Consider the following 24,656-nt stretch of genomic DNA (forward strand, 5'->3'; position numbering starts at 1 on the left):
ACGTAGGCCGTGTCCGCGCTCGCAAACAGCGTTTGCCTGAGGAACAGAACACGAGGACAGGGGAGGGAAGAGGAGAGACGGGTTCATTACAATATTAAAACCACACCAGGCAGGCAGCAGTGGTGGTGATGGTGGTGGTGTTGGTGGTGATGGTGTTAGTGGTGGTGGTGGTTATGGTGTTGTTGGTGGTGGTGATGGAGGACGGGAGTGGGGGAGTTGGTAGTGGGGGTGGTGATGGTGGGGGTCACTGCTGGGACCTCACCCTTGGTTGCACTCCAGGTATCTGGCGGCGAACTTCTCCATGAGCCTGTCGATCTTCTGGGCCTCTCCCGGGAGCCGGAAGCCCTCCAGGAAGATGCGCAGCGCCGACACAAAGTCCTTCCCCTGGAAGTCCATCTGGTCCACGTAGGCGTACATCACCTCCTTGTTGAAGCGCTCGTTGTCCCCCAGAAACTCGCCCACCTGGGTCTGAGAGGCAGGAGACACAACCCCGTCTTAATACCCCCAGACCACCAGCTCTACATGCATGAGACCCATGGTGAAATCACATAGCTCCAACTCATGAATGGTAAATGGACTGCATTTATACAGCACTTTTGGCCACTCAAAGCTCTTTGCAATTATTGCCTAACAGTCACCCATTCATACACACATTCACACACCGACGGCGGTATCAGCTGTGCAAGGCGACAGCCAGCCACATGCCTCCCCATTAATACATTATAATTACTTTAAATTAACTGATACCAAGGATGCAGGGATGTGATGGAGAGAATATTAAAAGGGGGGGGGGGGGGGTTCAAAACGCTTCGCATTTGGGGTTTCATGCATTGAAACCCCAAATGCCCAAAGCCAACCGGTTGACGGTACTCTTTACCTAACACACCCTAAGTTCCCTCGGATAAAACCCTCCGCTGTACAGCTGAACCTCGTGTTTGTCTGCATTTAAAATCCCCAATGAAAAAGGAACGTCACTTGAGGACCAACAGAAGTGGGTGGCCTATTAAAAACCTTTTGATTGTCAACGCGCAGCGGAAAACCAATCGGCAGCCCCAGAATGCGAGTTGTTTTCTAAATAACGCGGTAATGACTGCACACTCACTGATGCTAGACACACATTTCCCTGAAAAGGCGGCTCATCTCGTCTCCCCCTCCCCTCCCCACTCTCTCTCTCCTCCCTCCCCTCGCTCTCCTCTCTCCCTCCCCTCTCTCCTCTCTCCCTCCCTCCATCTCCCTCTCTCCCCTCCCCTCTCTCCTCCCTCCCCTCTCTCTCCTCCCCTCTCTCCTCCCTCCCCTCTCTCTCCTCCCTCTCTTCTCTCTCTCCTCCCTCTCTTCTCCTCTCTCTCCTCTCTCTCTCCTCCCTCTCCTCTCGTCCTTCCTCTCTTGTCCCTCTCCTGTGTCTCCTCTCCATCTTCTCTCTCCTCTCGTCCCTCTCCTCTCCCCCCTCCTCTCTCTCGTCCCTCTCCTGCGTCTCCTCTCCCTCTTCTCCCTCCTCCCTCCCCTCGCCTCCCCTTCTCCTCTTTCTCCTCCTGCATGGCCCCGCTGTTTGTTTGCGCCGCGCGTTCGAGGGCACTTAAGGCCCCCTTAAGGCGAGACGCGGCACGGCGCCGTCTCCCTCACAGAGAGCTGTTTAACGTTAGCTCCGGTGAGATGCATCATGGGAAACAGACGCTGGTAGGTGAATGCCAGGGTAATTACAGAAGCAGGGTGATAGAGATGAGGGGGGGGGGGTATAAACTGCTGAACGGTTTCAAAACGTTGCGTTTGTGTCGTCTGGCGTCTTAACTGCGTAGGACAGGAGGGGGACGATGAGTGGGGGTTTCCAACACTCGACTTCCAGATCAAAGACGATAAAATCCTACTTGTCACATTTAATCATAAGCTTCCTTGGTTCCCATGCATATGATAAATGGTAAACGATAATTACAAACGGTTGCGTAACATTCACAGATCCATACACACGTTCCCACACCAACGGCGGTGTCAGCCACGCAAGGTGAAGGCCAGCTCGTCAGGAGCAGTAAGGGTGAGGTTTCTTGCCCAAGGGCACATCGACACGCTAGGAGGAGCCGGGGATCGAACTAGCAACCTTCCGGATACCAGTCAGCCCTCTCCAGCTCCTGAGCCGAAGGCTGCTCAAATGAGCGTTCAAATGGATTTTATTAGGAATAACCCCTTGAGATGAACCCATCCCGTTTTTCAAGGGGGTCTGACTCATGCTGGGAGTCAACCTCCCCCCCCCCCCCCCCCCCCCCCCATGAGTCATCCTCCCACTAGCGTTGGGGGGGAGGGGAGGAAGGCAGCCGATTGGCTCACCGAGTCAAGCCTCTCCTCCTGATGCAGGAACTGGGCCAGGTCCTCCGGCGTGGTTCCCAGCATGCCTTGCTCCTGGAGGTACTGGATGCCTCTCTTTGGTTTCTTGTTGAAGCTGTGAGGAGAACCCGGAGAAAGATCAGAACCGGAGAACAGAGGAGAACCGAACTACAGTAGAGCAGAGTAGGACAGGTCTAGAGCGGAATAGAGTGGAACGCCAATATAGCTGAACACAACTAGGGTTAAATTAGAACTACAAGAATAGAACTACTAGAATAGAACTATGGTTGCCTAGAACTAGAGTAGAACAGCGAGAGCAGAATAGAATAGAACACCATAAAAAAGAACTACGTAGAACGAGGTAAAATAGAACTACGGTCGACGAGAGTAGAACTTCATCAGAACAGAACTTAAGACAAGAGGAGCAGAACCTGTGTGTGTGTGTGTGTGCGTGCGTGCGCCACGTACAGATCGATGCCTGGCTCCGTGTGCATGCGTGTGTGTGTGTGTGCGTGCACCGCGTACAGATCGATGCCTTGCTCGATGATCTCCTTCTGCTGCTTGAGGACCTCGAACTGCTCGGGGTTGTCGGTGCCGGACATCTGGGTGGAGTAGGAGCCGATCCCCGAGGAGGCGGTGGAGTCCAGGGAGTTGATGGAGCCGTAGCGGTGGATGGGGTCCGGGGCCTTGGAGCTGTCGCTGCTGTCCTGCTCCACCGGCTTCTCCTGGCCTGGGGGGGGGGGAGAGAGGGGGAGAGAGGGGGGAGAGGTCATGGGGGTGTGGGTGTACAGATGCTTCTCCTGGCCTGGGGAGGGCAGGGGGGGGAGGGATGAGTGACGAGCCATCATGGCTTCTCTCTTTCAGCAGGGGGGAGGGGGAGGGAGAGACTGGTGGGTGACTGGTGGGTGACTGGTGGGTGACTGGTGGGTGACTGGGGGCCCTTTTCATAAACATCAGGCCAGACTCCAGAGGTGCACCATCCCGGGCCCCTCTCAGCTAGGTGGGTTTGGACTGGTCATCAACGCGGTACGTCACGACCAATCCTAACACCGCGGTCACACTGTACACGTCCGTCTACGGAGCTCATTGACTTTGCACGGGGCGTTCTCGAAATGCATTGTGGGTCATTCCGTTCCGTCGGCTCCGTTGCCTGCGTCAGAACGTTGAGAAATGTTCTACTTTTCAGGCAGCGAGGGATCCGTCGGCCAATCAGATGGCGTTAGCCATACGTCAGACACGCCCTCCGTCATCCGTCGAAGGACATGTACGGCGTGAACGTGGTGTAATGCAAGAGTATATGTACACACACACTTACAGTATACATATACTAACCCTAACACACACACACACACACACACACACAACCTAGGGCTGCTCGATTATGGAAAAATCATAATCACGATTATTTTGGTCACCATTGAAATTACTATTATTCAAACGATTATTTTTGAGTTTGAATGCATGTTGTGTTTATTCAGCATGTCTCTCCCAAAAAAACCTTTGGAACTGAGAACTTTGAAATTTCGCCTAAAAAAAAAACACAAAATGGTCAAAAAGAAAATGTTCCAATCTAAAATAATATAAAGATATGTATCCAGCTGTTCTGCCCTTATTATAAAACAAAAAAAATATTTATTTATTTTTAAATCAAAAAACTCGACTACGTTAATTTTGTGGTCGTTTGACGCTAAAATCGAAATCGCGATCAAAATTCGATTAATCGCCCAGCCCTAACGCACACACACACACACACACACACACACACACACCAAGGAATTAACACATGCACACACTCAGGCACACCCATCACACTTTTATCAGCCCCCTGCATGGCCCCTACCATCATTATCAGATGTGAATGAGTAAATCCTGAAACGACAGGCCGACAGACAAACAGACAGACAGACAGACAGCCATAGGCACGCTGCTCTCAACTAGTTTCCACTCCTCCAAGAATGCTTTGAGGGAGACATGGAGTGTTGGCTGTTCGGTCTTTTGTTTCTGCTGAGAGCAGTGGAAAAGCCGTGGAAAGCACAGACATCCAGTGAGAACAATCACATCATCCCCTGGTGGAAGTCCTAAAGCTACGTGAGACCGTAGCTGTCTCAGTTCAAACAGCAGGGAACCAGAGGCTGCGGAGCGAGCAGAGAGAGAGAGAGAGAGAGCTCAGTGTGGTCGTTCAGCCGCCTGTGGATTTCATTGGCCAATCATTTGGAAGAGGCAAATGTGCCGCGCACACAAACACACTCACGGTAGACACACAAACAGACGCTCTCACACGCACGCAGAGCACTGAGGTGGGGTGGGACGAGGCACTGTGATTGGGAGCTGGAGAGGTCATTATGAAGGTGGTCCTCTAATAAAGCATCTGGCTGGAGGTGAGGGGGGAGAGAGAGAGCGAGAGCGAGCCATAGGGGAAACAGGATGAGGTAGAGAACGAGAGCTGGGTAAAAAGGGATAGCAACAGAGCTAAAGAAACGGCGAGAGACAGAGACCCAGAGTAAGACGGAGGGAGGGGGGAAAGAGAGAGAGGGAAATAAAGAGAAAGGGATTAAAGGGTGAGACAGAGAACGACAGAGAGAAGAGGGAGACGGAGAGAGAGAGAGAGAGGGCGTCTCTACCAGCCTGAGGGCAGAGGGTGGGGATGGAGAAGGAGCTGAGGGTTCACCGCCGGCATAGAGACCAGGCCTATGTAACGAGGTCCGCTGGCTCTCTGGTTACACTGGAAACCCTTTAAACATTCAGGACTGGCCGCGGTAACGGGAGCTAGTGGGGTGCTTCCTCCTCTGAGGCCTACCTTCCTCTTCCTCCTCTGAAGCCTACCTTCCTCTTCCTCCTCTCAGGCCTACCTTCCTCTTCCTCCTCTCAGGCCTACCTTCCTCTTCCTCCTCTCAGGCCTACCTTCCTCTTCCTCTCAGGCCTACCTTCCTCCTCTCAGGCCTACCTTCCTCTTCCTCCTCTCAGGCCTACCTTCCTCTTCCTCTCAGGCCTACCTTCCTCTTCCTCTCAGGCCTACCTTCCTCCTCTCAGGCCTACCTTCCTCTTCCTCTCAGGCCTACCTTCCTCTTCCTCTCAGGCCTACCTTCCTCTTCCTCACAATACTAAAGCAGTTTAAACTTTACAGTGGGAGAGGCAGTGGGGGGGGGAGAAGGACTGTGAGATCAGGTCTAGTTTGGCGTAACACAAAACTATACAAGTGACAAAGACTCCTGTCCCTGTGAACCAGGACAGTTTGTCTAGAGAGAGACACCTAACACACACACACACACACACGGAACATCTATTATACAGCAACCACGGCTACTCTTTCTAGCCCCTAATACTGACGCTCCGACCGTTACCTGCTCTGACTGGAACCAGGCGGCAACGCGGACGGGAGGTTTGAAAGGAAAAAGCAGTGACAAGTCTTTACTACAACGCTTACTAGTCTACATCGCTTTGAGAATTACAAAATACATTCATTTATCTATTAAGTTATCCGTTAAAACCAGGAGCTCTCCCAGCGGCTCACCAGTCAGCTCATCCTAAACCAGTCCGACCTAGAGAGTGGCCCCTCGGAGCCCATGAGTACACTGCTAGCGCTAAAGGGCCCCGTCTTTCCAGGACCGCCCCGGGCTAGTCTGCAGTTCGTTTAGGCTGATGGTGGGACACCCCCCCCCCCCGACCCGACGCAGTTCTGACACTCAAATCCCATCATCCAGCCTCCACACACACACACACACACGATTCCACAAGCGTCATGCCTAGGGCTTGTTCCCCCGTCTCCCCTTGCTTTCTGTGGCGTTGCGTCCGCTGCGCCTGCAGGATGAGCCGGCCTGGGGGCTGAGCCGTCCGCTCCCGGCCTCCTCGGGTGGAAGGAGGCGAACTCTGCTCCCTCCGTCCGGGCCGAGAGCTACGTACGGGGGATAAATGTCAGCCAGGGAGCCTCCGACCCCAGGGAGGGCAGCCTGACGACGTGCCTGCTGCCTTACTGGCTCACCGTGCGCTAGCTCATCGCTCAGCCTCAATTCTCTTCTCAAAATAACACTTATCGTTGGTGCTCCGACAATTATATTTAAATAACCCCGTTTCCAACATTCGGTCACTGAATCCTTTCAAAACGTCTGTCTTTGTGACCACCAGCAGTCGCTACATGCAGTCGTACGACCCTTAACTGGGCACATCCGGCCCCATTACGATGGACCCTGTACCTCATTTCAGCCTCTGACGCTTACAATCACCTGACTGAATAGGTGTGATATTCCCAGTCTGCAGGTCAAATCGACAGTCGACCCTTCATTGTGGTTCGTTTCGCCTCCTATGGCTGAGTCAGATCCCGTTCACGCCTCAAGTTCACGTGGCAGCGAACAGAGACCCCATTTCCACACAGACCAGAGCTGGATTGTTGGGTCCGAACCAGGGTTTCGACTGACTGTCCACCCCCCCCCCCAGAACGCGGGGGGGGGAGAGGGCCGCCGGACGGGGGTCTTACCGAGGCTGGTCTGGGAGTTGGGGTTGACGTACTGGTCTTTGCTCCACTCCACCATGCACTTCAGGATGGACACCAGGCACTCCAGGCCCTTCTTCCTCAGGGTCAGCTCCTGAGGGCCACCAAGGAACACGTTACAACCCCCACAAACGTTCCCCCCTGTAGCGGTCCCGCCCACCTCCACCACGACCTACTTTGTGTTTAAATTCGTGCCGTTAAATTGACAACCTCAAAGATCTTCATTTACATAAATGTGGAGTCTTCATCTATTTGTGCATAAGGTGACACATGGGTGACGGAGCCTCTGGCCCACTGATGGAAGCAACAGTATTATGACTGCTACGAACAGGGTGACGGTGACACCGTTGGGAGCCATGGCAACCATTCGCGCTTATCGCCAACGGGAACAAAATAATAACATGGAGATTGCCTCTTCAAGGAGCAGAATAAAAACTTGTTTTTCCAAACCACCTTTAAGCTAAAGTGAGGGCTGCGATGAAAATTAAAGTGCAGCCTTCCACCATTTTTCAAGATCTTAAGATTTGGTGAAAAAACCGAAACAGAAAGGTGAAAGTTCACCTGGACGGGCGTGGTGCCGAGCTCGTGACCCCCCCTTCCCTGGGCGATCTTCGAGAGGTCGTTGACCAGCCGCTCGAAGATGTTGGCGGCGTTCAGGTCGCAGTCGTAGTTGACGTAGATGTCCACCACGCCCTGGGCGTCTACACACAAACGCACACAATGGGTGAGGCACTGTACACACTACTACACACACACACACAAGAGTGTTGTGATGACAGATGTCATGGACAGATGTCCATGAGGAGATCCGACCAAAATAAACACTTTCTTTGGTTTACGTGAAACTAAGCTTGTAGCTTTCAGACGACGTATGAGGCTGATGCCGAATAGTTGAAATAGTACATGGCATCTTAACCTAGCTATATCTGTTGTATACGGGGAATGGGTTAACCTAGCGATTATAAGTGCTTGGCACTTGGTTCTATCAACATCCTTACTGCACCGACAGCCATATTTCGTTTTTTCTTTCTTCTGACAAACATACTCATTGTAAGTCTCTTTGGATAAATGACGTAAACGTAGTTGTACCTGCACAGATCCTGGTGAGCGTCTGGATGACCATCCACTTGTGGTCGTACGAGCTGGTCGAGGTCTCCAGGATGTACAGGAAGATCTCCTTGAAGAACACCTGTGGGGGGGGGGGGGAGGAATCGTCAGGTTAAATATTGTGACCAAATGTTAGCTTTTCCATTCAATGTTTGGCACGTGGCTTTAACTCTACTGCTTGCCGTTGACACCCCTCCCCTAACCTGACCTTTTCTAGTTTTCTTGTTCCCCTTTAAGTATTGGTATTATACCACCAGGCGTGAGTGTGATCAGCCATTACAAGACTTCCATGTGCCTAAGTGACAGCGCTGGTGGGTGTGTCCACCTGGTTGATGACGTATAGATCAGCAACATTAGCTACAGTCCACTGGGTAGGCTGGTAGACCGATCCATCCAGCGTACTAAAACACCGATTTTCAAACTGCTCAGAATAGCTAATCACATTCACACTTGGAGGTCTAATACCAACCCTTTAACCGGTTTAAAGGGTTGATACCAGAGAGGTATCAACCCTTTGATACGTGTGTAAACCAGAGATTTCCCCAAATAAGTTGACGAACAACAAAGCCAGAGGTTTTGACCCCGGAGGAGACGGGCGTTCCAGGACACCGACCTCGATCTGCATCTTGAGGTGGGTCTTGAAGTGGGACAGCAGCGTGAGGAAGATGGACAGCGACAGCTCGAAGACCTCGGGCACCGAGGACACGCCGTTCTTGGAGAGCGCCACGCACAGGTACTGCTTGATGGCGTTAATGAACATCTCGTTGGTCTTGAAGACCGGGCCGGCGTTCTGCAGGATGGACAGCAGCAGCTGCAGGGACAGCACCTTTGAGCGCAGCTCATGGGACCTGGGGGGGGATGGGGGGGAGAGAGGAGGAGACGGGGGAGGAGAGGAGGTCATCTTAGTTATCACGACTGTTTCGGACGATTGCAGGGCGCGGCTGATTAGGAGTTATTATTCTTGTGATTAGGACGTGATTGATTGGAATGGGATGAGAATTAAAGAGTACATTGCGTGTGTTTATGTATGCCTGTGTGTGTGTGTGTGTGTGTGTGTGTGTGTGTGTGTGTGTGTGTGTGTGTGTGTGTGTGTGTGTCTGTGTGTGTGTGTGTGTGTGTGCCTGTGTGTCTGTCTGTGTGTGTGTGTGTGTGTGTGTGTGTGTGTGTGTGTGTGTGTGTGTGTGTGTGTGTGCGTGTGTGTGTGTGTGTGCCTGTGTGTCTGTGTGTGTGTGTGTGTGTGTGTGTGTGAGAGACTGCAGTCCAACCTCTTGGAACAAATCACAGGAGTTTTGCATACCATAATGAACCTGATAAGATGATCCCGGAACATGGACCTTCAGAATGAATCACCACAAACCACCGATCTGACAGTACATCAGCGAGCAGCACAGTGACTCAACAACAAGGACTTCCTGTTTCCATACCGAACAAACAGCCTGCAGGTGGTGGCTAGAACAACTAAAACAACTACCCCTTTCTGTATTTGGGGCCTTGACTTTTATCGTGTTGTGTTTGAGTCATCCCTGGAAGAACGTTTTGGAAACCAGAACTAGACTTTCAGCAGGTTGATGAAGACAGGCTACTTTCATGCTACCTATACATTCTTTCTATCTATCTAGATCTATCTATCCATCTTTTGAGATCAATCCAGATCTATCCATCTATCTATAAATATATATTTGTCCCTGGTCTTTGTTTGATGACTAGCTAAACCCCAGAAGAATACAAAGCAGGGATACATAAATATTAAATAAACTAAACATGTGGGAACTAAGAGAGGAAAATTCAGCAGGGTTGAAAAACTAAAACAATAGCAAGAAATGTATTGCAGTAATAAATTCAACCCTTGCATAAAAATTCTGGTTTAAGTTTAAGAAAATGTTTTTGACATCCATATACGGTTACATAAATGTATTTCATGAATGAGATTAACGCGAGGCCGGCTTTCCCCGCATGCAGAACTGATAAGAACCCTTCACAGAGCCCTGTGGTGGATTAAATTAAGATGGGGAAACAGATCCGAACGCAGGCAGGTTAACTTCTTTGAGCCGTCCCCTGTTAGCATGAGAACCACGCAGAGTCAACCCTGATTATCCTGATGCTAGTTAGCAGGGACTGACACCATGGGGGGAGGAGGAGAGCTCTGCTCTACCAGACCAGGATGTGATTAAGATCCTCGGAGTGATGCTTCATTTGTTGACTCTTTTTTAAATATTTTTACTCACTATTAATAGAGTAAGACTCTTCAAGCTTATATCTATTGCAGAAGTGTTTGTTTAAGTTACCAAAACTGCGACCCCGAGGCAGATCATGACAGACTAGATTCCACTGATAAGGTCTGGGTCCCAATATTAATACATCATAACATCAGTAATGTCAAGAAATGAATAAGACAACCGAGATATGCCGTTATACTTATAATCACAAACGCATATATTTGAAAGATGCAACGGTGTGTTGCAATACGCAGGACTTCAAACAGAATATTTTCAACAACAACTCAGTCTACTACCCTCCCACCCCTACATCCACACCAGAACCTCATGAATAAACACCCATGCTGTTTTATTCACGATAACAGACCCACCACACGTCAACAGAGACCTGACTCACAGAGAAGAGCGATTTGTAAAAGAAAATATGGTTCAGAAGAGAAGGACCCAGGGGACCCGGGGAGAGGGGCCAGTCTCTTACTCGTAGAGACGTTCTGATACCATTATTTCCTTCCCGATACAGATTCTTGAACTTGAGTATCGTCGGATACCGTGTATAAACCGATACAGCATCTAGCATTGTAACTACGAATAGCACTTGTTCTCATCGAAGGCTTCTCTTACGATGACAGCAATGTATAGCCGGTCCACTTACTGTCAATTTTTTTTCTTTTCCAGAACTGGATAATTTACATTTAGAATCTATAATTATAATAATACATTGGTATTCTTGTTAAGCATCCATGTGTAGATTGAGTTTCCCATTCCGACTTTCCATCTCCGACCTTAAACGATTGCAGCATAAAACCGCACCTGTTTGTGATGTCCTTTGCCTGTGTCACGTGATGGTATCGGATCGGCGCATAGACTAGCATCGATACTAGTATCGATACCGATATCGGTAGTATCGATACCGGTATCGATACCGATACCGGTATCGGAGCAGCCCTACTTACTTGGGGTCGGGGGGGCCGTCGGTCAGGGGCTTCATGGAGAGCTTGCAGAGCGAGCGGAACACCAGGAAGGCGTCCTTCTGGAGGATGTGGGAGAACTTGGCGCCGGGGGGCTGGCCCGGAGCTGTGCCTGATTCCTACGGGAGGAGGAGGGAACGCCGGAGCGGACAGTGAGGAGAGAGACGGCCGTCACTGATCTACAGCCCCCCTGTTACCGCGGCAGCGCCCGATGTGAACACACGAAGAGGAAACTACGGGGAACACGGAGTGAAGGACTTGTTCTGAGTTGAGAAACCCGCTGAGGAGGGCTGGAAACATGGACTTGTGTCTTTGGCTGCCAAGAGAAGTGTGATAGTTATTATTAAACTTCGGGCTGGCATGGAATCGCTTTCATAAGGGCGCTCCCATAGTTAGAATAAATACCAACTTATTTATTTTTAATAGTAGTATTTACTATTTACTTATTTATATGATGTTATCAGTTTCATACATTTTTTATAATATTTTTTGGGGATCCACTGACGTGTTACACTTCATCCGACATTGGCACATCCTAGTTGTGGTATATTTATTTTGTGATGTTCCTGCCTCATGTCTCCATCCATAGATCTACATCTATGGAGTGATCTGGCCATGCCATACTTCTAAACACAGGGTCTTCGTTGAGGGCGTGATCATCCTCCGACGTACAACGCACACACACACACACACACACACACACACACCGGCGACCCCGGAGCCCGTGGTACCCGTCGCCACGGCAACCCCTCCCCGGCTCACCTGAGTGTCGGTGGAGGAGACGGAGAGCCGGTCGTCGGGCAGCGACGGCGTGAAGCTGGCGCTGATGGGCGTGCCGGGGATGCCGTTGCCGTGGGCGTGCTCGCTGTCGCTGCTGCCCAGCACGCTCTCGTCCTCCAGCGAGCTCTGGGTGACCTCCGCCGACCCCTCGCCGCACGCCTCCGACTCGCCCGCCGCCACCGCGTCGACGGCCGCCGCGCCGACGGCCCCGCCCTCGCCGCCCGACTCCTTGGCGTCCGAGCAGAGGTGGGCGGGGTCCAGGCAGTTCCCTGTGGAGGGAGGAGGAGAGACGGTGAGTTGAGCTGATTGTTTTTTTCACTTTTAATCCTAATCGCCGACTCTTCTTTCGACCGATGAACGCAAGTTTTACAAACTAAATAACTAAATGCGATTTATAATCCTGTCGAGGGACCCCACGACGCTGAAAAGTCTTCGAACAAAAGCTCCTTCAGATATGAGCGTGCATCCGTGGAGATATAGGCATGTATCTAGGCTATGGGTAGAGCATGTGTGGATGAGGATATACTGTAGGCATGTATCTATGGCATAGGTACAGTATGGATAGATCAAGATATAGGAATGTATCTAAGCCATAGGTACTGCTTGTATCTCTGGAGATATAGGCATGTATCTGAGCTATAGGTAAAGCTTGTGTGGATGAAGATATAGGGATGTTTCTAAGAAATAGGTACAGTATGGATAGATGAAGATATAGGCATGTATCTATGTCATAGGTACAGTATGGCTAGATGAAGATATAGGCATGTGTCTATGTCATAGGTACAGTATGGCTAGATGAAGATATAGGCATTTATCTAAGCTATAGGTACAGCTTGTATCTTTGGAGGTATAGGCATGTATCTAAACCATAGGTACAGTATGCATGGCTGAAGATATAGGCATGTATGAATGAAGATCCAGGCATATATCTAAGTTATAGGTAGGTATGAATGAATACATAGGCCTGTTTGTAACAGGTTCCTCAGCGCAGTCGCTCCGAGCAATCGTTTTCTGCCATGGAGACGGGTCACCTGACACCCTGTTTTTCCGAGCGACTTCATGCCTCAGTAGGATTACCGTCAGACTCTGCGGCCATCCGAGAGGGCCTCACTAAACACCTCTCCACGAGCAGGGAGGGGACAGGTTGTCCTCTCCCCTCTGCTCCCCTTCCCTTTGTACCAAACGGTGGCTCAGGGCGCTCTGATCCCCCCTGCTATCTCATGTAACACCACGGCCCCAGGTGTTTGAGGGTGTCTGAGAGCGTAAACAAACCAGGGGGAACATGGTGGACAGTGTGGAGGTGTGTGTTCAGGGAGGGAAGAGGCACACAAGGCACGGACCCAGACGATAACAAATGGTATCGAACACAGTCGCTTAACAGGGTGCTAACCATGAGGGCAATGCGCATTGCGGTGGCCCAGGTTCGATTCTGTAGTCTGTAGTCCTACTCTAAAGTTCATTAAGAATTTCACTATCTCAACCCACTTTCCAGGCATCAATTTAAATGATCAGGGTCAGGGAAAGGGTTAGGCACAAAATATATTCATGAAAATCTATTTTTGAAACCTTTTCTTTCAAAATGAGCCAGTGAGGACAGGGGGGCGGGCTCACCTCCGGCGACCGTGTTGACCACCTCCTGCAGGATGCTCTGGACGATCTCCTGGGCCTTCTCCTCGTAGTTGGGGGACTCGCGGTCCTCCACCTCCTCCCCCTCCCCCACCCGCTGCTCCTGCTCCGCCACGGCGTCTGGAGGGTGGAGGGAACATCAGCTCCGTCACCAACACATCGCCCACAAATCACACACATTGACGCCTGGGGAAATCAAGAGCGAGCCACAAACAACCGGACCTGCCGCGGCGACATCACCAACATGGCCGGTGGAAAGAGCTCTATACCTCCACATTCACAACGGGAGTCGACCATAAGAAACCAATGTGTTAAATCAGGGACAGCCTGTTACCACGGGGACAGCCTGTTACCAGGGGGACAGCCTGTTACCACGGGGCCAGCCTGTTACCACGGGGCCAGCCTGTTACCACGGGGACAGCCTGTTACCAGGGGGACAGCCTGTTACCACGGGGACAGCCTGTTACCACGGGTACAGCGTGTCACAACGGGGACAGCCTGTTACCAGGGGGACAGCCTGTTACCACGGGGACAGCCTGTTACCACGGGGACAGCGTGTCACCACGGGGACAGCCTGTTACCACGGGGACAGCGTGTCACCACGGGGACAGCCTGTTACCACGGGGACAGCGTGTCACCACGGGGACAGCCTGTTACCACGGGGACAGCCTGTTACCACGGGGACAGCGTGTTGCAACGGGGACAGCCTGTTACCACGGGGACAGCGTCCTCTTACCCTGGGCGGCGGCGGCGGCGGTGGCCTGGTCCGCCTCCGTCTGCTCGTTCTCGGCCACGCAGAACTCGGAGCCGTTCTCGGGGTGGGGGCTCTCGTAGGCCCCGGGGCCCCGGTCCTCGGGGGCCCCGCCCTCCAGGCCGCTGTTGACGGGGGTGGAGGGGGTGGTGGCGGTGGGCGTGGCCCCCGGGGTGGACTGCGTGGAGGGGGGCGTGGAGGGCCCGTTGGGCTCCTGGGCGGGGCCTCTGGACTGGAGGTGGGCGGGGCCCTGGAGCTGGGGGGAGGCGGCATCTTTGTGGGGCGTGGCCGGGGACTGCTGCCGGTGCCGCTCCCGCTCCATCTGCTTAGCCTCCTGCAGCTACACACACACACACACACACACACACACACACACACAGAGACAGACACACACACACACACACACACACACACACACACAGACACAGACACACACACAGAGACAGACACACACACACACACACACACACATAGACACAAACACACACATACACACAAACACACACAGTCACGCACACAACCAAACATACATCCATGCACGCACAGAAAATACAACACACACACACACACACACACACACACACACACACACACACACACACACACACACAAAAAAACACATTAGAGCATCATAAATCAATCAGGTCCCTACAGAAGAGCCTATCAAGATGGAGGGCCCCTGACCGGACCCCAGAGCCGCAGGCTGGGGGCCCGCCCTCTGGGGGCCCGCCCTCCATCTTGATATGTGACCACAGAGCCCGACACAACGCGACCCAAACAGTCGTCGGACATTGTTTGAACAGTTTTAGTGTGTGAATGTGTAGATCTGAACGTGTATATCTGTTTGTGTGTGTGTGTCTGTGTGTGTGTGTGTCTAACTTTCTGTGTGACTATTTTTGAGTACTGGTTTGTGCGGTGGTTGTTGGTTTGCTGTGTGTGTGATAACAGCTCATACGGCATGTCCAAAACGGTTGTGTATCACGGTTGTATTTGTGTTTTGTGTATCTGTTTGTGTGTTCTGGCCCGCTCTGCTGTTTGCGTGTTTCAGTTGGTGGTTGATGAGCAGAACATGGCGGGCAATATTCAAAACATGCACAGAGGAGACCGGGGGGGGGGGTACTTCCACGATGTAGCGATGTGTTCATGGTGTTTAAATCTTGCCCGTCGGAGCGTGCTATTGGTTTGCGTTTAGCCGTTCCTTTGAGGGACAATCGCCAAGACGACGGAACTCACAAAATGGAGGGCAAAGAATAAGACCAAGCAGAGGGGGGGGGAGGGGCGGAGCGACACAGGGCAGCCCGCCGTGCGTCTCCGGTGAAAGGTTTGGTCACAAATTCTTGCATTAAAAAGGAAATTTAAGAAGGATACAAAAAAACGACTCAAGGGGGAAAAAGAGTTCAACTGAAGAAGAAGAAGTGAGGCGAAGACGAAAGTAAGAAATAAAATAAAGATGTGGCACAGTTACAAAACGAGTTTGGAATACTAACGCAGATCTGTACTATATATACATCTCTAATTGAGATTCCAATACAGATTCAATGGTTAATGTGATGCCTCAGCAGAGCTAGCTTATCTCCCTTCAACTTCTGGGTGACGGGAAAATACTGAATTTAACTAAAGTCGTATAATTAATGTTTCAAGAGCATTACATTAAAGGCGTGATATTATGCCAACAGGTCTGAGTGTGATTAGCTATTACAAGCTGTTTGAAAATCTGCTTCTTCCAGTGTTTTAGTGACTCCACAGGTGGGCATGTCCACCTAGATGTACGCTGCATAGATCAGTCCACCAGCCTACCAAGTTCACTGTAGCAAATGTTGCTTATCTATCCGTCATCTGATTTTCAAATGGCTTGTACTGGCTAATCACACTCACCCCTGGTGGCATAATAACACGCCTTTAAAAAAATGCATCCGTGTTTGCTCTATCCAGGAAAATAATCAATTGGTGATTATATGCTACCCAAAATACCAAACGAATTAGATCAATTAAAAAAACTAAAAACAAACAAAGAAAAACCCTACTAATAGATTCCTCTGGCCAATTGAATGAGCCGCTGAAATCTGACAAAAAGGATTCCGACGCAAACAACTTAATTCAATGGAAGCGCATTCCGAGGCCACGCTTAGGATGGAATAAAGGGCCCGGACAAATGCACCTTAGCTCAGGGGGGATAGAGGTGTCTGGGGAAACTGAATGAGCTCATCACTTAAACGGCATATAGCTGAGCGAGAGAGGTTTGAACACAGAGAGAGAGATGGAGAGAGAGATGAAGAGAAAGAGACAGAGAAGATGAGAACAGAGAGGAAGAGAACAGAGAGAGAGAGAGAAACAGAGACAGACAGACAGACAGACAGAGAGATGGAGGGAGAGAGACAGAGAGGAAGAGAACAAAGAGAGAGAGAGAGAGAGACAGAGAGAGAGAGAGAGAGAGAGAGAGAGAGAAACAGAGACAGACAGACAGACAGACAGACAGAGAGATGGAGGGAGAGAGACAGAGAGGAAGAGAACAAAGAGAGAGAGAGAGAGAGACACAGACAGACAGATAGACAGACAGACAGAGAGATGGAGGGAGAGAGACAGAGAGGAAGAGAACAAAGAGAGAGAGAGAGAGAGAGAGAGAGAGAGAGACACAGACAGACAGACAGACAGACAGACAGACAGACAGACAGACAGACAGACAGAAAGGGGGAGGATGGGGAGGTTGTGGAGAGAAGGTAGAGAGAAGCGAAGAGAAAGAGACTCATCTCGGTGTGTTTATCCTACTATGTGCAGGTGGGCCCAGGAGACGATATTTACACACATTAAAGGTGCACTAAACTGCCTAGCAGGCACCACACACGCTGCAGCCATTAGCCCATCTGTCTCTGTCCCCATCTCTAGCCGGTCCCTGCAAACACACACCGCCCCCCCGCCCTCGAGGACGTGGACTCCAAAGCAAAACTTAACGATACACATTAAAGCGAGGTGCCGCATCTGGCCCTGCAGCAGAAGGCAGATCCAGTCCCACACCTGCACTAGTGTCAACGCAAAGGAAACGTGGAAGTGGAAGCCAGGACGGTGGGGGCGGGGGTCTCGTGGTTGCTGGTAAACAGAAAACCAAAGATGTGCAGAACACACGACACGCATAGACACGGCACTGCAGAACCCCCCCCCCCCCCCACCAAGAGGAGGAGAGCGGGATGGAGGAGTCAGTGGGTGGAGGGGTGGAGGAAGCACAACGCACACAGGAACACACACACACACACACACACACACACACACACACACACACACACACACACACACGAGAGAGGAGTCGTGAAGTGTGGAAGTTCAGATCAGGCAAGTCAGGGCAGTCCTGCACGCATTACCTGGCGGTCCCTCTTTCTGGAGGCCAGAGACCATGAGAGCTTGTGATTTGTAAGCTACGTGTCCAAGGGGGCGAGAGGGAGGGAAGGAGGAGGAAAGGTGAGGAGGAGGAGGAGGAGGAGGAGGAGGAGGAGGGGGAGAGGAAGTGTCAATCAAAAAGAAAAAGATGGCGTTAGAGCAAGCTTTGTTTTTGGGTTCGTTTTCTTTTATCTCAAAAGGCAGCGACTTTAGTTGCACTTCTGGACAAAAACACAAAACATGACTTACTTGACATCTTTCCAGAACAAGGCAGGCGACAAACACACGCAAACAACAGTGCATCCACCGACAGCAGTGCGCTCTTAGTGACTAGACGTTCAACTACAACACGACACACCGTCACGGTCTGAAGGGGAGCACACAGACTATGGATCAACGACAACAAGGAGGGGAACACAGAGTGGATCTCAGGGCTCCTACCTTGGACCACACACACCGTGCGTCTGGACACCAGCACGCGACCGGCACGTGCGTGTGTGCGTGCGTGGGTGTGTGTGAGTGAGAGGATGAGGGAGTGCATGTGTCCGAGCGCGTGAGAGAGAGAGTGGGTGAGTGAGTGAGAGCGTACGAGTGCATGAGTGTCGGCGGCCATATGCGAATGTATGCACAGGACGGATCTCTGTGCTCAGGGAACCGGGGGGAGGAGGAGGAGGAGGAGGATGGAGGAGAGGGAGGAGGAGGATGGAGGAGGACCTACTGCCTGGTTCTCCATGCGGGCGAAGATGACGTTGAGCATCTGGGTGAGCGTGGCCTTGGCCGTGGTCTGGTTGATGAGGTTCTTGCTGGCCAGGTAGATGTTGTAGCAGGTGCGCACCGCCTGCAGCACCGTGCCCTCGTGGATCTCGATGTGCTGCGAGGTCACCGCCGTCAACAGGGCCTGGAGGGGAGGTGAGGGGAGGAGGGGGGGAGGGAGAGAGCAAAGAAGGGCAGTTGAGGGCGGGTGCCAAGTTAGCTTAGGTTTGCCATGACAAGCTTAGGTTGCCACCGACGCCGACCCCGTCCTGCTGAGAAACAGTCAGGCTGAAGGTCTGGTCCGACGGAACGTCCCCGCGGCCAATGGAGAACGTCATGGGTGATGTACCGAGATTAAATGAACTGAAAACCAATGCGTGATGGGGAAGGATATGTGCCGTCGACATCACGTGCGGACCGTCAGACCCACTTCACCCTCGACGCCCTCTGACAGCCCTGCACCAGAAAGCATTCGACCGCCCTCGACTTCTGCTCGTTCGTATCGTAACCATGGGAATAACACACAATACTTTCAGCAAACACTCCAATTCTTTATTATTTACATTCCTAGTATATGAGAGAGCGTGGAGGATGAGAGAGCGAGAAGCGAACGAGAAGTGTGTCACACAAAGATGCGAGACACACACAGCGATACACATTGAGACTGGGAGAGAGACAAGCATAGATAGGGACACAGGGAGAGGCAGATGCTAAGAGAAAGAGAAGCGAGAGAGAGATGGAGACAGAGAGAGAGAGACAGAGCCAAAGAGACAGAGAGAGAGAGAGACAGAGAGAGGTGGAGACAGAGAGAGACAAGCATAAAGATAGACACAAAGGGAGTCAGAGTGATGGAGTCAGAAGAGAGACAGACACTAAGAGAGGGAGACAGGGCACAGTCTGATGGAGGCAGAGAGAGACAGACAGACGGACAAACAGACAGTCATAAGGGAGACAGAGAGGTTATAGTCAGATTGAGGCAGACAGAGAGCAAGAGACAGAGAGAGAGAGACAGAGAGAGAGAGACAGAGAGAGCGAGAGAGAGACAGAGAGGTTACAAACAGATGCCTTACAAAACAGCGCTCGCAAGGCAACATCAAAACAAAACAGAATACACCGGTATGGCGATATTTTCTCAAGTGCATATCTCTTTCAAAAATATACCGGTATAAATGTTACTACCGGTATGTCGCCCAGCCCTAAGAGACGGAGCCAGAGACAGAGAGCGAGCGCGACAGAGGGAGCGGGGGGGGGTCAGCGAGCAGCAGGGGCCCGGCCCACCTTGATGATCTGCAGCTGGATGCCCTCGTCCGTCTGGGGCCCCTGGAAGCAGGCGCAGATGGTCTCTATGATCCTGTCGATCAGCTTCTTGCCCGGGGCCGTGCTGTCCGGGGCGCTGCCCGTCAGGTGCCCATAGGCGATCAGTTTCTGAGGCGGGGCGCGGACGCACACATATATCCGCACACACGCGCACACACACACACACACACACACACACACACACACACACACATATGTATGTACACACACACACGTATCCACACACAGTCACACACGTACCGACACATACACACGCAAACACACATGCGTATCCACACACACACACGTACAGACGCACACACACGCACGCACGTAAGTACACACACACACACACAACGGAGAGAAAAGAGAGACATGGTACAATGAAAAATAATCCTCAAAGAGGACTCCCTGTCGGCTAAAAGATTTAGACGATTCATTTGACACTTTCAATAAACCCTTCCATATTATTGATCTGTTGATGGATCTAATCCATGTCGTGTGACAAATACATATTTCTGACAAAAAGATGGCCGTCAGTCACACTTTTCCTCCCATTACTGCCCACAGGAGCTCCCCCCCCCCCCCCCCCCCCAACAGGAAGTGACAACTGCCTTGTTTACAACACACACTCTCCTCAACACACACCGCCTCCCCTTGTGGGCGGAGTTACGTCAGACGGAGGGCGGCCGCCACTGACCTGCAGGCAGTCCAGGGAGGTGATGACGATTCGGGGACATTTCGACTGACAGGCCAACTCAAACGGCAGGAAGTACTTGTCAGCCTCGATGAAGTTGGTCTTTGACTTGATGGGCGGGAGAGTGCTGGAGCCCGACTTACCGTCTCCTGGAGGGGGGCTGGGGGGAGACAGAGGGAGAGAGCACGTTAGAGAGGGAGAGAGGGGGAGGCAGAGGGAGAGAGGGCATGAGAGAGAGAGAGAGAGAGAGAGAGAGAGCGAGAGAGAGAGAGAGAGAGAGAGAGAGAGGGTGTTAGAGGAGGATAGAGATACACACAGAAAGATAAGTGCAGCATACAGTGCAGAGAGGAATACAGAAAGAAAGAAAAAAAATTAGAGGGAGAGTCAGAGTCAGAGAGAGCCGGAGTGAGAGAGAGACAGAGACACACACAGGGAGTGAGAGAGAGAGAGAGAGAGGAGATGGCCGCTGGGAGAGAGAGACACACACAGGGAGTGAGAGAGAGAGAGGGGAGGGCCGCTGGGAGAGGATGATAAACACACAGTAATCACACGTCTGTCGGCCAGAAACGAGGCAGCGTGGGAAACCAACAATCAGCCTGCCACTGGGAGGCACTGGGAGGCAGGCCTCAACACGCAGATGCGTGTGTGTTTGCGAGTGTGCACGATGACATGAACACATAATAAAACTACAATTATCAGGGGTAACTAACAATCAACCATGAGGAACAGTGTTTCCCCCAGCACTGTATGGTTATGGCGGCCGCCTTAACAACAATAGGGCCCCGCCTTGACTACCAATGTATAAAATAAATAAATAAATTAAAAAAAAGATTACAAATATGTATAATATTATTATTATTAATATTTTTTCATCATTATGTATTAACAAAGTACAAACCTCTCGTAGGGTAAGGAAACATACTTCCGTCCCTATATCAAATAATAAATAACCGTTGGCCTTCTTTATAATAATTGATAGGAAAAACGCATCGTCCTGCTTCAACGCAGGCGAGGAAAATCACAACACAGCAATACGTGTACATGGATAACATAATAGCCCGCGTCGTCGTGCACTATTGATATCGGATCAATACTCCACACTGCAAGAGTGTGTGCACCTTATTGTGTGTTTATCACTCAAAGGGTCCTCCTGCTCCTCTAGTGGAGTAGGAACTGGTACTACTGGTTTAGCACCAGTTAGCCCTGGTCTGAGCAGAGGTCCTAAAGTGCATCGCTGGGGGGGGAACCAGTGCCAGGACCCTTTTATTTCTTCCCCATGACTAGGGGCTGCTCGGTTGCTCATCTCCTGAAAAAGGTCCCGAAAGCCAACGCTTTCTGCAACGGGTTCTCCTATCCAATATAAGATGTCTGTGTGCTATTTTTAAAGGAGCACCCTGACACCCTGGGACACCCTGACTCCGCCTTTAATAAAAGCTTTCAGGTGTTATTCATTCGTCCTGGGCCCGCCTCCTCAGTTCTGGCCCAATCAGCAGAGGCCGGGTGTCATGTTACCACCTAATCAGTGTGTGGCCAGAGGGCAGCTATATGAGCCCATAGGAAGTGATGCGTTGAGCAGAGGGAGGGAGTCATCTAATGCAAACCAAGGTAAGACTTGGGGCTGGTTCGGTCGTCCATTAAGCTGGTCTAGAATCCTTTCAAACTCTGCCTGCAAAACAAGCGGGAGGCAGGAGAGATGGAAAGAGAACAGAGAGAACGGACACAGAGACAGAGACAGAGAGAGAGAACAGACAGACAGAAAGACAGACAGAAAGAGGAGGAAGAGATCAGAGAGAGAGAGGATGGTAATAGGGCTGCTTAGCTAGTGTAGCAAGACTGAATAGAGGATGAGGAGGAAAATAATGAGGGAGGGAGGGAGGGGCAGTCTTGTTTATGTCTCCCTATACCAGGTCGATGAAACAAAGGAGGAGTCCAGCGCTCTTTAAAAGAAATGCGAATGACCTCACACAGCACACACACACACACACACACACACACACACCTGCGCACACACAGAAAGAGAAAGAGCAAAAAATAACGAATGGGCTCAAAGGGAGGGTGAGGGACAGAGGAGGTACGAAACAAACGGTGTCAATTCCAGAGAGGGCAAAGAGAGAAGATTCAGACGGACGGGAGAGGAGAAGAAATCATCTTGATGTCTTACAGCAGCACACACACTACCCGTCCTCAGATAACAGGAGACGGTTGCTGAGCATTGGATCAGAGCAGTGCTTCAGATTTAATGTCTCTCTCTCTCTCTCCTTCTCTCTTATCTCTCGCTCGCCCACTCCCCTCTCTCTCTCTCCCCCTCTCCCCTGATGACAAGAACCCGTTTTCCTGATTATCCTTCTGAAACTGAAGTCATCTAAACTATAAACCATGGCAGGTAACTCAACGGCCTTCATTAGACTGATGCATTACTTATGGCGAGGGGGAATACTAAACAACACATTCATGTGCAAAATCAGACGAGAGGTAGCCACTCCAACTGAAGAATCAATAAACATAAAAATGTTAAACCTCACGTTGTGATTATCTTAAGAAGTCTAATCCACTTAGATTGCCGAGCTGTGTAACTAAAGCTGTGTACTGAGCTGGGTTTATTCATGTTGCGTTGACGATCCCACTGATAGATAACACAACATAATACAATCACTGCCCTGCCTTGCTCAATGTGTGGTCCCTCTGCTAATGTAGAGTGTTCGCGCGCGCACGTGCGTGCGTGCGTGCGTGTGTGTGTGACACACAGTGTGTGTGTGTGTGTGTCTGTAACACACAGTGTGTGTGTGTCTGTGTGTGTGTGTGAGACTGTGTGTGTGTGTGTGTGTGTAACACACAGTGTTTGTGTGTGTGTGTGAGAGACAGTGTGTGTGTGTGTGATTGTGTGTGTGTGTGTGTGTGTGTGTGTGTGACTGTGTGTGTGTGCGTGTGCGTGTGTGTGTGTAACACACAGTGTTTGTGTGTGTGTGTGTGTGTGTGAGAGACAGTGTGTGTGTGTGTGTGATTGTGTGTGTGTGTGTGAGACTGTGTGTGTGCGTGTGCGTGCGCGTGTGTGTGTGTGTGAGAGACAGTGTGTGTGTGTGCGTGTGCGTATGCGTGTGTGCGTGCGTGTGAGAGACAGTGTGTGTGCTTGATTGTGTGTGTGTGTGTGTGTGAGAGACTGTGTGTGTGTGTGTGTGTGAGAGACAGTGTGTGTGCTTGATTGTGTGTGTGTGTGAGAGACTGTGTGTGTGCGTGTGTGCGTGCGTGCGTGCGTGCGTGTGTGCGTGTGCGTGTGTGTGTGCGTGTGTGCGTCTGCCTCTCTCCCAGGTAACATCCTGACTCCCAGCATGACGGTGATTGGCTCCTCCCACCTCCCCCCAGCTGGTTCTGTTCTCCATCATGTAAACGCTAAGTGGATCTTAAGAGAGGATTAAACCTCCTCCTACAGCTCTGTGGTGAGCCTCATCGTAACAGCATCAGGGTCTGGGGCTGGGGGGGGGGTGGTTACCCACCACAGAACACCTAAAGCATGACAGGAAGTACGACTCACTGTGGGCACCTTGATTGGAGGAGGATTGAGTGAAGACCTTGTAATGAGGGGAGCCATGATTAGGGTTTGTAGCCGTGTGTCCTATTGGATTAACACTATCTGCTTCCTGTATTGTAGACAACCACCCAATCAGTGAGCTGGGCGAGAGAGAGGTAAAGAGAGAGAGGTAAAGAGAGAGAGAGAGAGAGAGAGAGAGAGAGAGAGAGAGAGAGAGAGAGAGAGAGAGAGAGAGAGACAGACAGACAGACAGACAGACAGACAGACAGACAGACAGACAGACAGACAGACAGACAGACAGACAGACAGACAGACAGACAGACAGACAGACAGACAGACAGACAGACAGACAGACAGACAGACAGACAGACAGACAGACAGACAGACAGACAGACAGACAGACAGACAGACAGACAGACAGACAGACAGACAGACAGACAGACAGACAGACAGACAGACAGACAGACAGACAGACAGACAGACAGACAGACAGACAGACAGACAGACAGACAGACAGACAGACATGAAGCGATATAGAGGGAGAGTCTAACTGGCCGAGGAAGGGAGAGAAGGAAACTGCATGTGAGAGATGGAGAGGAAAGGAACACAACTGCTGAGGAAGTGAGAGAAGTGGCACTCACGCCACACTTAGTCTGAAACGGGAGGGCAAGTTCGTTGGAACGCACGCGCGTCGAGCACGCAGCATGGGTTAGTGAAGGAAGCCGATAACGGGAGCAAGGCAAAAAGAGGCCAACAGAATCTGCACAA

General features: G+C 51.2%; 1 protein-coding gene across 1 annotated transcript in view; it reads right to left on the reverse strand.

The window, feature by feature from the left end:
• Positions 1-24,656, reverse strand: part of LOC307088701 (brefeldin A-inhibited guanine nucleotide-exchange protein 1-like) — a gene marked incomplete at its 3' end in the record, with an annotated part of 44,301 nt that overhangs the window by 237 nt on the left and 19,408 nt on the right. The window contains exons 3-17 of the mRNA XM_079754653.1: positions 20,366-20,522; positions 19,648-19,794; positions 18,335-18,514; positions 14,233-14,587; positions 13,482-13,616; positions 11,853-12,139; positions 11,076-11,209; positions 8,520-8,754; positions 7,889-7,988; positions 7,361-7,500; positions 6,785-6,893; positions 2,839-3,043; positions 2,317-2,428; positions 263-468; positions 3-36 (exon numbers count right to left, since the gene is read on the reverse strand). Of these exons, the coding sequence (XP_079610779.1) occupies positions 3-36; positions 263-468; positions 2,317-2,428; positions 2,839-3,043; positions 6,785-6,893; positions 7,361-7,500; positions 7,889-7,988; positions 8,520-8,754; positions 11,076-11,209; positions 11,853-12,139; positions 13,482-13,616; positions 14,233-14,587; positions 18,335-18,514; positions 19,648-19,794; positions 20,366-20,522 (2,536 nt within the window). The remainder of the gene's footprint in view (positions 1-2; positions 37-262; positions 469-2,316; positions 2,429-2,838; positions 3,044-6,784; positions 6,894-7,360; positions 7,501-7,888; positions 7,989-8,519; positions 8,755-11,075; positions 11,210-11,852; positions 12,140-13,481; positions 13,617-14,232; positions 14,588-18,334; positions 18,515-19,647; positions 19,795-20,365; positions 20,523-24,656) is intronic.

The sequence above is a fragment of the Pollachius pollachius genome, assembly GCF_949987615.1.
Source record: "Pollachius pollachius genome assembly, chromosome: 17".
Classification (NCBI taxonomy): Eukaryota; Metazoa; Chordata; class Actinopteri; order Gadiformes; family Gadidae; genus Pollachius; species Pollachius pollachius.